Here is a 17141-nt window from a genome sequence, read left to right as displayed (position 1 = left end):
ACCCGTCATGTTAGCGCACGGCATGATTGTAAGTCTTTCTTTTGAACGTTTACTCCCGCGACAATCGTCATCCTTGTAGACGTATGATTTCTCTGGCTGCAGCTTGTAAAACAAACCAGTTTCGTCAGCGTTGTATATGTCGTCGGGGTGGTAATCCCTCAGCAGCTCTTGCAGACACACGAGCTGCCGTCTGATACACACGCTGCCATCTGAAAATGAAAATGGCGTCTGCTCGCGGGAGCTGGTCACGTAACCAAGACACGTGACCAAGTCGACCAATGGCGCGACCGATGGCGTGTCACGTGACCAAGTCGACCAATGGCGCGACCGATGGCGTGTCACGTAACCAAGACACATGACCAAGTCGACCAATGGCGCGACCGATGCATCGATATAAACAGCAAAATGGCCGTCGGGGGATGAAAAGGAGCACCGTAATAACCGGATTATCGTAATAACCGGGTACCGTACTAAACTGTACTAATTATACATAAAAATACTAGAAGTGTGCAAGGGAAATGAAAATACAGTAAAGTCTCTTTATATCGATATCGGATATATCGATAGTCCCGGTTATATCGATACTATTTCTATGCACGCACGGAGAAAATTACATGGACACAGGGTCAGATATATCGATAGTCCCGGTTATATCGATATTTTTTCGGACTCCCTTGAATATCGATATAACGAGACTTTACTGTAGTATCGTAATAAGCGGTACTATCGATATAACCGATATCGATATAATGAGATTTTACTGTATATTTCAGAATGTGCTGTTCTTTTTCTGAAACATTTTTGTGCAGTGGCATACTTCAGTCTTCTGACATTTTTTTGTACTTGCAATATTTTGTTTTTTTTTCGACCCCCTCATCCCCACCCTTTCCATCTTGCTGCTGTAGATTGCAAATTTCCCAATTGTGGGACTATTAAAGGCTTTCTGATTCTGATTTTGCTGAACATTTAATGGAAGCTAATTACAAAGGTAAGGTTCAGCAGCAGAAAAGGCTTGATCCACTATCAGACTCTGCTTAATTCTGAGTTCCTCCAGTAGCATCTAGTCTACCAACCTAAGGCAGCTACCATGTGCAAAGGAGTGGATGAGCTCAAAAGGGTAAGCTAGGGAGAGGCCATTAAAATATTTTGAAGTATATATTAGAAGTATATTAAAATTAACTCTAAAATGGACGGAGAGCCATAGTTGTCATTATGGACTCCCTCTTAAGAATTCCAACTAGGATGCGAGCAGCAACATTATATACCAACTAGAGATGCTTGAAGGAGGGCGGAGTGACTCCAAAATAAAGTATGTTGGTTTTCTATCTGAATGAAGGCAGAATATGAACGAAGCTGTGATTAACGAGAGCAATAGATTTGCAGGTCCTGACTGCTATACAAGTAGTGAAATGAAAAAAAAAACAAAATTTTCTTAGGGTCAAACCATAGGACAGAAAATCCCAAAAATGAGCAAGAGCCCAAAAATAGAACCCAGCGGAACACCTATTACATGCACAGCAAAGAAACGTAGATTGGCACAAAAAGCCCTGTCAGTAAAAAAGGATCTAAAGCAAATAACTCTCGAACACGACCACCTATTCCCATCTGGTCCTGCAAACGAGCGAGCATAATTATAACAGTTTTGAACACTGCAGTTTCATCCAAAAATACAAGAAACACCTCATCTCGTCCAAAACCTCCTATGATGTATGTCCATCAAAGATTGGCGATCATGCACTCGTACAGAGTCTGTCTTTAAAATCGACATTTGCCTGCTAACATGACTGAACAGTAAATCCAAGCAAACAAAATGGCCTGTGAATAATGTATCATTATAATGTGTTTCCTTTCAGTGGTAGAGAATTTTAAAGTTGCAATATACTCTATCATGGTGGCTTCACGCTATATCATGGGAAGTCAAACACAAACTTTAGGGATTTTGATAAACCATGTATTTATGTCACTGCTGTGTTTTTGTTGGTTTACTTTGTCCTGGTTGTTTTCTTTACTGCCTAAGCTCATGCCTCTTTAAGTTTGCTTTTCCTTTGCGTCATCAACATTATGTTTGGGTGAACTTGCCCTCAGACCATAACCTGATCAATCCACCAATTTCTTCTGGCAGTTGGAAACTGAAATTCAGCTGGTTTCGGAGGCCTATGAAAACCTTGCTAATACATCTGCCAAGAGAGAGGCCCTGGAGAAAACAATGAGGAACAAGCTAGAATTAGAGGTCCGGCGTCTGCACGACTTTAACAGAGATCTTCGAGGTAAGACAGCTGTTGTGACAGGTAATAGTGGTGTGTTGATAACTCAGTAAACTGAACTCACTTTACACTGATTGGCAATCAACTTTGCCAAATAGTGAACAATTCTTCAAAAAATAGGCTTCAAGCTTGTTTAAGGTTGATGTTGATGTATACTATTAAAATATATGTATATTTATTTCAAAGAACCACATAACTATTCAACAAAATGAAATGGAACAGTTTAACCTGCGTGTCGGCAACCCTCGGCTCCCAAGCCACAAGCTGCTTTTTGACACCAACCTAGTGGCTCACTGCTTTTTTTTTATGCTTGAAAATTAAAAAATATGGGGGACTGAAAATATATGTTTTTTTTTTGTTTAAATATGTTATCTGTCAGGAAAGGCATCTGGCGTAAAAGCTTGGCCAAAACAAACATGCGAATAAAACCTCTGAAGATGGAGGACACTGATTCGCTGACGCTACCCCTTGAATGGAAAAGCCGAAAGGAAAAGAAGATCTGTCAAAGGACAACAATTCTTTCGATGTTCCGACATTGTAAAAATATTTTGCATTATAGCCTGTGTCTGTGTAAGCTCTCAGTCGTACAGGAGTGGTCCATCGATGAGAAGGTTTCTTCAGCCGTCATCTGTACAAAAGTGAAGGTTTCGGACGTTTCGCCTCCTACCTGAGAGTAGGTACCTATCATAGCTGTGTCCGGCGCCACCATGTCTGGACATTAGGGATATATAAATGGGGCCGATACGACCAGTCAGACTTTAGTTCGCTGACGAAGCCTCTTGGACGGCTGAAGAAACCTTCTCATCGATTATAGCCTGTGACACACATTTCCATTAGCAGGGGGGATACTAGGAATGTGGCTGATGTACAAAGAAACAGTGTTTCATGTCCAATTCACTGAGGGAACATGCAAAGAATGGCGATATGAAGGACTGAAAGGTGCTTTTCAAAACGGTACATGCCGGTTATGAAAGTTATCACACTGCAAAAGTGTCCTGTGCCTCGTTTATCTCAGGGGCTCATTATGACATAAGTATGTAAGTGTGTGCGTGTGTGGTCACGGGTCGATCGCGGGAGTCTGGTTGTTCTTGCTGAAACCCTTCTATCACACATCACACCTGACATATATATATATATATATATATATATATATATATATATATATATATATATATTGTGATGTCACGAGAGGCTGTGTCCTGGAAGGCAAATACATCCCCCTAAGATGGCTCCACCCAGAGAGAGTCTTGGCCCCACCTGGTGGAAGGCAGCAATTAAACCCACACACCTGCAGCTGATCAGGGCTTGATTGGAAAGCAGGGCTCTTAAGGCAGAGAGCCACTGAGTGTGCAGTTTGGGGGAAAGACAAGCTCGATTGCTGTGCTCTGTGGAGAAGTTGATTGCTGCGTGGAACTCATTGCCAGTTGGGACCACACGACTGGAGACTGGATTTGAACCTAGCTAAGGTGGCTAGGCTACATGACGAGGACGTCAAGAGGGGTGAGGCCTAGAGACTCTTGTAAAGAACTCCGTCTTCAGTTTTATCTCAGAAGAGACTTTATTTGGATTTAAGTATCAGAAGAGACTTTATTTGGATTTAAGTAGCAGAAGAGACTTTATTTGGATTTAAGTATCAGAAGAGACTTTATTTTGATATGTATTGGAAGAGACACTATTCAAACCTTTGTTGCTTGTGAATTCCCCCTGGAACCCTTGATTAAAACCTTTTGTTTGTATCCAAACCTGTCGTCCATTGCACTTCTTGTCCCGTCCCGATGAGAGCTAGCCTCTCATGATATCACAATATATATATATATATATATATATATATATACGGTGAGACCTCAACTTACAAACACCTCCCCTTACAAACTTTTCGTCTTACAAACGTCAAATTTATGAAAATTAAACCTTATAATAAGCACTCTTTTCATAATACACACCCACCACGGCTGGCGGAGTGATCTTCGGCGGAAGCACACGACTGAACAGCACCAGAGGTTAAGTTACCAACAGTCCTTATGGAAGGTGCCTCTCCTTCCATAAGCCATCAACGACCAACAAAAGGTAAATAAAACTTTATTTTACAGCACAGTTTATTTCTTTAATTACAGTCCTCATGTAATGCGCCTCTCTTTCCAAACAGCAATTCCCTTTGACCTTCAACCTCCAACACCATTCCATCAAGCCATAAATGACCTTCACAAATGTAAATAAAGTGACTTTATGATACAATGCAGTGTATTCCTTTCATTACAATACAATAGCACATTTATTGTACATAGAATAAGGTATGTTGTGTGTAGTTTTAAGGCTTATTTAGTTGAAAAGTATATGTTATGGAAACCCAGGAACGGATTAACGGATTATTCCCATTTTAATGGTTTCTTATGGGAAATTTATTTTTGAGATACACACTTTTAGCCTTACACACTCTGTCTGGGAACCAATTAAGTTCGCAAGTTGAGGTCTCACTGTATATATATATATATATATATATATATATATATAATATATATATATAAACATTCATGGCATAATCCATGTTCTGCCACATTGTGCATCGGCCAGATTTCGGCATTACACCATCAATTTGAGGTACTGTTTTTTTCTTTGTCCCACAGTACTTTGAATCATATGATACAATTATATTTGTTTTGTAGCATTTCAATTTACTGCATCACTGGTTACATTTGCTGTGTATTTTTTTTTTTTTTATAGACCGTATGGAGACAGCCAATAAGCAGCTTCCTGCTCAAGAGTCTGAGGGGTCAGAAAACAACCTGAAGACCATATCCCAATTGCTTGCACAGAGTGGGAACACACACACACACACACACACACACACACACACACACACACACACACACACACACACACACACACACACACACACACACACACACACACCATATAGATCATATGGTACAATGTTTTGATCTTACAATCTAGCCGCAGTTAAAGCCCAATTTAGTATATTCAAATTCCAAGCATCATTCCGCGTGTGTGCGTGTGCGTGTGCGTGTGCGTGTGCGTGTGTGTGTGTGTGTGTGTGTGTGTGTGTGTGTGTGTGTGTGTGTGTGTGTGTGTGTGTGTGTTACTTCCGGGTTGAGTGAACGCTGGCACGTCTGGCTGCCGCAGCTCACCCGCAGAAAAAAAATCCTGTGACTGTAAATTGTCCTCGAGAGTTTTGAAAGGCGCTTATAAATGAAAATTATTATTATTGTTATTATTATTATTATTATTATTATTATTATTATTTAAGAACAAAGGAGATGTGCAGAGTTGCACTAACTATAAAGTTGATGAGCCATACAATGAAACTCTGGGAAAGAGTAGTTGAAGCTAGACTAAGAGCAGAAGTGAACATTTGTGAGCAGCAGTATGGCTTCATGCCAAAAAAAGAGTACGACGGATGCAGCGTTTGCTTTAAGAATGCTGATAGAGAAGTACAGAGAAGGTCAGAAGGAATTGCATTGTGTCTTTGTAGATCTGGAGAAAGCGTATGACAGGGTGCCCAGAGAAGAGCTGTGGCATTGCATGAGGAGGTCTGGAGTGACAGAAAAATATGTCAGAGCGGTGCAAGACATGTATCATGACTGTAAGACAGTTGTGTGGTATGACTGAGGAATTCAAGGTGGAGGTGGGACTCCACCAGGGGTCAGCTCTGAGCCCCTTCTTGTTTGCTATGGTGATGGACAGGCTGACAGACGATGTTAGACAAGAATCTCCTTGGACCATGATGTTTGCAGATGACATTGTGATCTGTAGCGAGAACGGGGAACAGGTGGCGGAGAAACGAGAGATGTGGAGAAATGCCCTGGAAAGGGGAGGAATGAAGATCAGTCGCAGCAAGACGGATTATATGTGTGTGAATGAGAGGGATCCAAGTGCAAGAGAACACGTCAGAGTGCGTACCGCAGACTGACATGCACAATAAAACCTTGGAGATGTGCCTGAATGGGGAAGAGGATGATGACACGCGATACGCAAGACCCGGAGTCAATTTTATGTGTGCCGTTGTGTGGTGCTGCAAGAGTGATGCTACAGGGAGAAGAGATAAAGAAGGTGGGGGATTTTAAGTACTTGGGGTCAACTCTCTAGAGCAATGGAGAGTGTGGAAAAGAGGTGAAGAAGCGTGTCCAGGCAGGCTGGAGCGGCTGGAGAAAAATGCCAGGTGTGATGTGTGATAGAATGGTTTCAGCTAGGATGAAAGGACAAGTGTATATAACAGTGGTGAGACCAGCCATGATGTTTGGACTTGAGACAGTGCCACTGAAGAAAAGACAGGAAGCAGAGCTGAAGATGTTGAGGTTTTCTTTGGGAGTGCCCAGGTTGGATAGGATCAGGAATGAGTACATTAGATCGACAACTTATATTAGAGGCTTTGGAGAAAAAGTCAGAGAGACCAGACTGAGATGGTTTGGACATGTCCAGAGGAGAGAGAGTGACTATATCGGGAGAAGGATGCTGAGCCTTGAACTGCCAGGCAGGAGACCGAGAGGGAGACCGCAGAGGAGTTTTATGGATGTCAAAGAGGACATGAAGTTAGCTGGTGTGAGAGAAGAGGATGCACAAAACCGGGATAGATGGAGGACATTGATTCTCTGTGGCGACCATTGAAGGGAAAAGCCGGAAGGAAAAGAAGAAGATTATTATTATTATCCATCCATCCATCCATTTTCCGTACCGCTTATTCCTCATTAGTGTCGCGGGGGGTGCTGGAGCCTATCTCAGCTGTCTTCGGGCACGAGGCGGGGGACACCCTGAATTGGTTGCCAGCCAATCGCAGGGCACACAAAGATGTACAACAGTCACTCTCACACTCACACCTAGGGACAATTTGGAGTGGTCAATCTGCCTGCCATGCATGTTTTTGGAGTGTGGTAGGAAACCGGAGGACCCGGAGAAAACCCACACAGGCCCGGGGAGAACATACAAACTCCACACAGGGAGGCCGGACCGGGACGTGAACCGGCGACCTCTGCACTGTGAAGTCGGTGTGCTAACCACTCGACTACCGGGCCATTATTATTATTATTATTATTATTATTATTATTATTATTATTATAAATACACTTACATAACCAGTTTTAATGTCTATCTTGTTGTGTTTATGCTTAGATAAAGAGGCTTTGTGTGAGAAGGAAAAACTAGAGATGGAGCTGAATGTGCTGCACTCCACCACAGAAGACCAAAGGAGACACATTGAAATTAGAGACCAGGCCCTGAACAATGCCCAAGCCAAAGTGGTCAAACTAGAGGAGGAGGTAAGAACGGTGCTCGTTTCCTGTGCACTTTGTTGGTGGTGCTACCACTTGATTTAGGCGTACCCTTTTTTGGGCGGGCATGGGTATGTGTGGGTATGTTGTAGCCGTACATAATTGTCAGACTCTAATTTTCTTGAAAAATTGGCAGTGACTTGATAAGGATAAACTATTTCATGTGAACGTTGTACTAAGTTAATCCTGTCTACTTGATATCTAATATTAAGCAGATTCTTTACTTACAGAACACCTACACTGTCTGTAAGTAAAGAATCTGCTTAATATTATTTCATGTAAATATGAAGGTTTTGTCCAACTTCTGTTTACATTCAAAGCCAGCAATAACATTGCCCCCACTCCCCACCTGTCTGACCTGCTTCAAACCTCCGTTCCCTCTCGGTCCTTCAGATCCTCATCCTCCCTTCACCTCTATGTGCCTTCTTCCCGTCTCACCACGATGGGGTGCATAACTTTCAGCCGCTCTGCTCCCAAACTCTGGAATTCACTTCCACCCCACGTCCGTAATATTGACTCCCTCGCTACTTTCAAATCCCAACTCAAACCCCATCTGTTTAAAATTGCATTCATTGTCTAGTTCAATCGGCTATTTTATTATTTATCATTTTATGTCTAGTTTTATTGTTTTGTGTATAATTTTTTGATTGTAAAGTGTCCTTGAGTGTTCTGAAAGGCGCTTGAATAAATATATTATTATTATTATTATTATTATAACAAGCAGTGTCTGTCAACAGGTCATTTAATGCATGTAATTTTACATGACTACAATGGAAAAACTACTTTCAAACAAATGTAAAAATTAACAATAGGTATGCATGTGTTAACATCTATTCAGTTTCTTGTTACTTTTCATAAATGCACCATTAAAATTATCTTCACTTGATATCAACATTGGTTCACACCCTGCAATTCATCAGAATCAGAATCAGAATCATCTTTATTGCCAAGTATGTAGAACACACAAGGAATTTGTTTCCGGTAGAACACGCTGCACTAGTATCGTTGTCAAAAAAAAACTGCTAAGTGGCACTATACAGTTCCATTTTGGCTACTGTTCACTCTGTGATTGGGCCAACTAACGCTTTTCTCCTTGGAGAACCACAGTTTAATGACACCGTTTGTGGACAAAGTGAATGGTGATTGGAACCCACGACAAAATCTTCTTTTGCTTTTGGCTTTTCCCTTCAGTGGTCACCACCGCAAATCAGTGTCCTCCATCTAACCCTGTTTTGTGCATCCTCTGCTCTCAAACGAGCTTCCTTTGTATCCTCTTTGACAACATCCATACACCTTCTCTTACGTCTTCATTTAGGTCTCCTGCCTAGCAGTTTAAGGCTCAGCATCCTTCTCCCAATATATTCACTCTCTCTCCTCTGGACATGTCCAAGCCATTCCAGTCTGGCCTCTCTGACTTTCTCTCCAAAACCTCTAAGAGTTGTCCCTTTGATATACTCATTCCTGATCCTATCCAACCAGGTCACTCAAAAAAAACCAAAAACATTTTCCTCTCTGCTATCTCCAACCCTCCTTCGTGTGATTCCTTCAGTGGCACTGTCTCCAGTCCAAACATTATGGCTGGTCTCACCACAGTTTTATACACCTTTCCTTTCGTTCTTGCTGAAACCCTTCTATCACACATCACACCTGACATTTTTCTCCAGCCGTTCCAACCTGCCTGGACACGCTTCTTCACCTCTTTTCCACGGTCTCCATTGCTCTGCACCTTCTTTATCTCTTTTCCCTGTAGCATAACTGTTGTACTTGGGTCCCTCTCTATCACACACAAGTCCTGTCACCACTCCTCGAGCGGACATGACAAACCATGAGTAAAAATCTGACAAGATGAAACAAACCTAACAGACACAATGACCTGACACCAAACGTTTGCCATATATACTTTCACCGCGCCCAGAATCTCGTTGTCCTCTTGTCTACTCTCTTCCATACTCTCAGTGTCCCACTTCTTTGCTAACCCCTTTCTCTGTATACACTCCTGCACCTCACCATTTAACCACCAAGTCTCCTTATCTACTTTTCTTCTAGTCGATAAATCAAGTACTTTCCGACCTGTATCTCTGATCATCGGACCGAGGTACCCCGAAGCCGACCCCGGTCGACCACACCCGGCAGCGACCGCGCGCAGCCCCAGGAGGGACTCTGTGAACCGATGGTGATAGGGGGGGGAGACGACCGCGCCAACCCGAGGGCTCGTTGCACCCGAGGCCCCCAGCCTAGGACCCACGGCCAATGTAAGTCCCCGCCGAAACGGAATCCGTTGGGGGCTAAGTCCACTACACGAGTCACACGGTTGGAGCTGGAGAGTGAACTATTTGGCCCCTCCAGCTCCCAAAGAGTGCGGGCACTAGTGGACTCGGGGGCCGACGGGTGCATTATCGACCCCCACCTGGCCGACCTGCTGGGCTGCCGACTTTTAGATCTCCTTCCCCCTAAGGAGATCGTCGACCTGGATGGCCGATTATTAGCCCGGGTCACCCACCTCACAGCCCCACTTAAGCTCCGAGTGGCAGGCAACCATGTGGAGCACCGCCAATTTCTTGTTATGCCCTCCCGGAACGCGCCATTGGTCTTGGGTCTCCCCTGGCTCAAGGCCCATGACCCATCCATTTCTTGGGAGGGCCCCACCATTCAGGGCTGGAGCCCCTACTGCTACGCTAACTGCCTGCGGTCGGCTACGGCAGGGCGTAACCCCTCCCGCGGTGGCCCGCCCGAGGCCATCTGCCTCAAAGGCGTGCCACATTGCTACCACGACCTGCGGGAGGTGTTCAGCAAAGACAACGCCCAATCCCTGCCGCCCCACCGACCGTATGACTGTGCTATAGACTTGCAGCCAGGGGCTCCATTACCGGACTCCAGACTTTACCATATTTCTCAACCGGAACGGGAAGCCCTGAGCACTTACATAGACTCCTCTCTAGCGGCAGGACTCATTCGGCCGTCGCGTTCCCCGCTGGCCGCAGGGTTTTTCTTTATCGACAAGAAGGACGGATCCCTGCGCCCATGCGTTGACTACCGGGGCCTGAACGACATCACCATCCGCAACAAATACCCTCTCCCCCTCATGGATTCGGCCTTTGCGCCCCTTCAGTCCGCCACCATTTTTTCTAAATTAGATCTTCGCAGCGCCTACCATTTGGTCCGAATCCGTGAGGGGGATGAATGGAAAACAGCCTTCAAGACGCCTTTAGGGCACTTTGAATACCTGGTGATGCCGTTCGGGCTCACGAACGCGCCTGCCGTATTCCAGAATTTAATTAATGATGTGCTCAGGGACTTCCTCAATGTTTTTGTTTTTGTGTACCTCGATGACATTCTTATTTTTTCCCGCTCTGCAGAAGAACATCGGCAACACGTCCGACGGGTCCTGGCGCGGCTCCTGCAAAACCGGCTCTATGTGAAGGCAGAGAAGTGTGACTTCCATGTCCGCTCTCTGTCGTTCCTGGGGTTTGTGGTGGAGCAGGGGCAGCTCAGGGCCGACCCCGCCAAAACCAAGGCGGTGGTGGAATGGCCGATCCCAAAGACGCACAAGCAGCTTCAGCGGTTTTTGGGGTTTGCCAACTTCTACCGCCGCTTCATTCGCGGGTATAGTCAGAAGGCACTCCCCCTCACTAACCTCACGTCCACCAAGCTCCCTTTCAGGTGGACTCCCGATGCTGAGGGGGCTTTCAACCGCCTCCGTCGTGCCTTCACCAACCCCCCCGTTCTGCGTCATCCCGACCCGGATCTTCCGTTCACGGTCGAGGTTGACGCATCCGAGTCCGGAGTAGGGGCCGTCCTTTCCCAGCGCTCTCCCACCGACCAGAAGCTACGCCCATGCGCCTTCTTCTCCCGCCGGCTCAGCCCCGCCGAAGCCAATTACGACGTCGGCAATCGGGAACTGCTGGCGGTCGTCCTGGCCCTGCAGGAATGGAGACACTGGCTTGAGGGAGCTAAACACCCCTTCACCGTCTACACGGATCACAAGAACCTGGCGGCCATCCGGTCGGCCAAGAGACTTAACTCACGGCAGGCCCGATGGTCATTCTTCCTCACCCGTTTTGACTTTTCTCTCACCTACTGCCCAGGGTCACAGAACACCAAGCCCGACGCCCTATCCCGTATCCATGAGCCGGCAGAAAGGGAGGAGACCACCGCCAACATCCTGCCGTCCCAGCGCATCCTGGGCGCCCTGAGGTGGGAGGTTGAGAGAAAAGTCCAAGAAGTCCAGGGAACCACCACCATCCCCAGGGGCTGTCCCAAGGATCGCCTGTTCGTCCCCCCCCCTCTACGCACCGAGGTGCTCATCTGGGGGCACACATCTAAGATAGCTTGCCACCCGGGGGTCAACAGGACGATCCAACTCATCGCCCAACGGTTCTGGTGGCCGGGGTTTAGGAGGGACATCACCCTCTTCGTGAAGGCCTGCCCGACCTGCGCCCGTGGAAAGGCCTCCCACCAGCCCCCGGCCGGACTCCTCCAGCCCCTACCGGTTCCGTCCAGACCCTGGTCCCACATCTCCGTCGACTTCGTGACAGGCCTTCCCCCCTCCCGTGGCAAGACGGTCGTCCTCACCGTAGTGGACCGATTCTCCAAGTCGGCCCACTTCGTTCCGTTAACCAGGTTGCCGTCCGCCACCGAGACGGCTCAACTCCTGGTTAACCATGTCGTCCGTCTCCACGGGATTCCGACGAACATCGTGTCGGATCGGGGACCTCAGTTCGTGTCCAAGGTATGGAAGCGTTTCTGTCGGTCCCTAGGGGCATCGGCGAGCCTGTCGTCTGGGTACCACCCCCAGACCAACGGACAGACGGAGAGGAAGAACCAGGACCTGGAGGCGGCCCTCCGGTGCGTGTGCCTCCACAACCCGGCGTCGTGGGCCCTGCACCTACCCTGGGTGGAGTACGCCCACAACTCCCTGGTCTCCGCAGCCAGAGGTCGGTCCCCATTCATGTCCGCCTGTGGCTATCAGCCGCCCTTATTTCCCACACAGGAAGGCCAGGTGGAGGTCCCGTCTATCGATCATCACCTCAGACGGGCCCACAGAGTCTGGAAGGAGACCAGGGACGCCCTGTCACGCACCGCATCCCGGAACCGGCGGGTGGCAGACCGCCATCGAGGGCAAGCACCCAGCTACCAGGTCGGGCAGGAGGTCTGGCTATCCACGAAGGACCTTCGGCTGGCAGGGTCCTCGGCCAAGCTGGGCCCACGCTTCACGGGTCCCTTCCCCATCGAGGCCATCCTCAGCCCGGTCTCGGTGAGGCTCCGGCTACCACCCACCATGCGGATCCACCCCGTGTTTCATGTTTCCCTCCTCAAGCCAGTGGAGACCAGCCCCTTAGCCCCCACGCCCGCCCCCCCACCTCCCCCCCGGATATTGGACGACGGACCAGTCTACACCGTGCGGGAGATACTGGACTCCAGGCGCAGGGGCAGAGGAGTGCAGTACCTGGTCGACTGGGAGGGCTATGGACCTGAGGAACGTCAATGGGTCCCACGTGCCTGGATCCTCGACCCATCCCTCACCCGGGCGTTCCATGCGGCTCACCCATCCAAGCCTGGGGGGCCGCCGAGAGGCGTCCCTTGAGGGTTCGTTGTAGTTTGCCAGCCATCCGGAAATACCTCTTGTCCACCCAGTGCTTGGCTCAACTCCTTCCTAAAAGTCATGCAGAATTCTTCCTTTTTCAACTTCCACCATTTTTTCCTCTGGTCTACTTTTGATCTCTTCATCTTTCTCACCACCAGCGTCATCCTACACACCACCAACCTATGCTGTCTGGCTACACTCTCACCAACCACTACTTTGCAGTCATTGATTTCCTTCAGATGGCACCGTCTATACAAAATGTAGTCTACCTGTGTTCTCCTGCCACCACCCTTATGTCAAGTCAACACAGTTACATATAGCAAATATGCTTTTTCTACTGTATTTTTATACTTTGCACTCTGTAAAGATCTTTTGATTAAACCTTCTTTGGTGCAGTTGTACACTTTAGTCTCCTGACATTTTCTTTTGTGCATAGAATAGTTTGCTTTGTCTTTTGACATCCCACCCACCACCTCTTTCAATTTTGCTGCTGTATATTGCAAATTTCCCCATTGTGGGACTATTATGGGCTTTCTGATTTGCATTCGGATTCTTATAGGTCACGCTATGTTCCTTACTCTTCTGAAGAAAGTATTCACGATAGCCATTTCCATCCTCGAAGCAAAGTCATCACCATCTGTCCTTCTGCGTTCCTCCTTTGGAGTCCAAACTTGCCCATCACCTCCTCATCATCTTTGTTTCTTGCGCCAACATGTCCATTGAAGTCTGCACCAATTACAATGCTCTCACTTCTCTTTCAAGACCCCAACTCTATTTGTCTCTCTGTCTTCACCATGAGAGAACAACTAGAACCATGACCCTAAGTTCTAGCCTTGCTCCTTTTCCACCTGGTGTTGTGGACACACAGTACGTCTCAACCTTCCTACTCTGCATCTTGTCAACCAACTCTGTACCTTTTCCTGTCATTGTTCTGACATTCAAAGTCCTCACTCGCAGTCCTATACATTTGGAGTTCCATTTCTCTCTTTTCCAACGGGCACACCACCCTCCCCTCCTTCTTTGACCAACAGTAGTCCAATTCAACCCTGTCGTCACCCTGTAGGTCAACAGCGCCAATGGCGGTCGCTGTTATCCCGCCTTGTCTGATTCGGTATAAGATTCAGAGGTTTGATTCTCAATGTTAATTTTGGCCAAAATTTTATGTTGGATGCTCTTCCTGACACAACCCTCTGTATTAATCCGGGCTTGGCGCCGGCACAATGATACATTGGCTTGTGTCCATTTGTGGCTACATTAATAAATTATTAAATACACGTCTGTGTAAGCTCTCAGTCGTACAGGCGTGGTCCATCGATGAGAAGGTTTCTTCAGCCGTCATCTGTACACTTTTGAAGGTTTCGGACGTTGCGCCTCCTATCCAAGAGGCTTCGTCAGCGAACTAAAGTCTGACTGGTCGTATCGGCCCTATTTATATATCCCTAATGTCCAGGCATGGCGGCGCCGGACACAGCTATGATAGGTCTCTACTCTCAGGTTGGGGGGAGCAGAGGACCCCTCCCTGTGGCCCCACTGATTGTTCCTACATTCCTGACTAACGACTGGCCTATTTCCCCCACTCCCACCGGTATCACCTCATCAGCATAACGAATGTTGCCTAACCTGTTTTGCCTAAGCAGGCTATTATGTGAACGATCCAAATTGAACCTCACCCCACCGGACCGGTTTAAAGAAGTATTTTGTTGTTTTATCAGAATCGCTTCTTTTACCCCCCTTTCAAACCATCTATGTTCTTTCGCTAAGATTTTAACCTCATTGTCGTCAAATGAGTGGTTGCTACCTTTTAGGTGCAAATGTACTGCCGATTGAGGCCCACTTATATTATCCCTGCGATGTTGATAAAGTCTTTTTTTTGAGAATTTGAGGACGAGACTGCTGGCGGATGTTTCTCTGCATGAAAGAACCAAACTTAAACCGGATCACATCTGCCAATTATTGGAAATCTGTCTTAATACTACGTATTTTCAATTTCGGGAGAAATTTTATAAACAAATTCATGGTTGTGCTATGGGCTCACCAGTTTCACCCATAGTGGCTAATCTTTACATGGAAGAGATGGAGAAACAGGCCCTCACATCCTTCCCGGGGACAAAACCTAGATACTGGTTTAGATATGTGGACGATACTTTTGTCATAATTAAAAAACAAGAAATTCAATCCTTCACAGATCACCTCAACTCTGTAGACATCAACATTAAATTTACTCGTGAGGACATTAAAAGAGAACCAACTCGCCTTCTTGGATTGTAAAGTAATTATAAAACAGGACAGAGCGCTAAAAACAGAAGTCTTTAGGAAGGCTACGCACACTGACCAATACTTACTTTTTGACTCTAACCACCCTTTACAACACAAACTAGGAGTTATCAGAGCCCTCCAGCATAGGGCTAAACTAATACCAACTAGCATTGAAGGTAGAGAAAAGGAGTCTAAACATATCAGGAGCGCAATCACTAACTGTGGGTACCCTCAGTGGTCATTTAACAAATGTCAGAAAGAAAGAATAGGGAATGAAACCAATAATTCTCAAGATACAAAAAAGGAGGGGAGTAGCAGTACCTTACATTGCAGGAGTTTCTGAAAAATTACAAAGAGTCCTTTGGCAACATAAAATTCCTACTTATTTCAAACCGATAAACACGTTAAGGCAAAAATTAGTGCATCCAAAAGATAGGGTACCAAATCAAAAACAAAGTAATGTAATTTATTCAATACATTGTAAGAATGAAAATTGTAAAGAGCAGTACATTGGGGAGACTCAACAAATTCTCAAAAAAAGACTTTATCAACATCGCAGGGATAATACAAGTGGGCCTCAATCGGCAGTACATTTGCACCTAAAAGCTAGCAACCACTCATTTGACGACAATGAGGTTAAAATCTTAGCGAAAGAACATCGATGGTTTGAAAGGGCGGTAAAAGAAGCGATTCTGATAAAACAACAAAATCCTTCTTTAAACCGGTCCGGTGGGGTGAGGTTCAATTTGGATCGTTCACATAATAGCCTGCTTAGGCAAAACAGGTTAGGCAACATTCGTTATGCTGATGAGGTGATACCGGTGGGAGTGGGGGAAATAGGCCAGTCGTTAGTCAGGAATGTAGGAACAATCAGTGGGGCCACAGGGAGGGGTCCTCTGCTCCCCCCAACCTGAGAGTAGTGACCTATCATAGCTGTGTCCGGCGCCGCCATGCCTGGACATTAGGGATATATAAATAGGGCCGATACGACCAGTCAGACTTTAGTTCGCTGACGAAGCCTCTTGGATAGGAGGCGAAACGTCCGAAACCTTCACTTTTGTACAGATGACGGCTGAAGAAACCTTCTCATCAACTCTGAATACAGTAATGATGATGATAAAAGATTTGGTCCAACATCTCTGATCGCCAGCTGAAATTGCAGACTGCTGAACGCTCACAACTTCCAGTGACGCAAGCATCACAATAGGTTCAATATTTACCTGCTTTATTTTTTTACTACTTTTTTTGTGAAAATGACGGTGATTGTATCATTAAGGATTCAGTGTATATTAACACTGAAAAGTATATTAATTATATGCACAAAGACACAAATGCTATATATATATATACAATGAGACCTCAACTTACGAACTTAATTGGTTCCCAAACAGAGTGTTTAAGGCGAAAAGTGTGTATCTCAAAAAAAAATTCCCATAGGAAACCATTAGAATGGGAATAATCCGTTCCCGGGTTTCCATAAAATATACTTTTCAACTAAATAAGCCTTAAAACTACACACAACCTACCTTATCCTATGTATAATAAATGTGCTATTGTATTGTAATGAAAGAAATATACTGCACTATATAATAAAGTCACTTTATTTACATTTGTGGTGGTCATTGATGGCTCTTAATTGACACCTGTTGCTTTCTGACTTCTAAGGTCTTCCGAAACTGAGGCATCACATTATCATTCATCATGTTGATGATTCTCATAGCCTTTTCTGGATGGAACTGTTCAATAAAAGCCTGC

At 45.9% G+C, this 17141-nt stretch overlaps 1 protein-coding gene across 7 annotated transcripts in view; it reads left to right on the top strand.

Moving 5' to 3' along the window:
* amot (angiomotin) overlaps nucleotides 1–17141 on the top strand; it is a 138042-nt gene that overhangs the window by 57224 nt on the left and 63677 nt on the right. For all 7 annotated transcript variants that reach the window (XR_016117841.1, XR_016117840.1, XR_016117843.1 and 4 more), the window contains 3 exons: nucleotides 2123–2267; nucleotides 4986–5078; nucleotides 7389–7534. Coding sequence is in view for 3 of the 7 variants with exons in the window: in XM_089016985.1 (XP_088873111.1) it covers nucleotides 2123–2267; nucleotides 4986–5078; nucleotides 7389–7534 (384 nt within the window). In the remaining 4 variants the exon portion in view is untranslated. The remainder of the gene's footprint in view (nucleotides 1–2122; nucleotides 2268–4985; nucleotides 5079–7388; nucleotides 7535–17141) is intronic.

This window comes from Hippocampus bargibanti, linkage group LG16 (genome assembly GCF_051943395.1).
Source record: "Hippocampus bargibanti isolate YZ-2025 linkage group LG16, ASM5194339v1, whole genome shotgun sequence".
In the NCBI taxonomy this organism is placed as follows: domain Eukaryota; kingdom Metazoa; phylum Chordata; class Actinopteri; order Syngnathiformes; family Syngnathidae; genus Hippocampus; species Hippocampus bargibanti.
The sequence above is the reverse complement of the archived record's forward strand: the minus strand, read 5'-3'. Positions and strand labels throughout refer to the sequence as shown.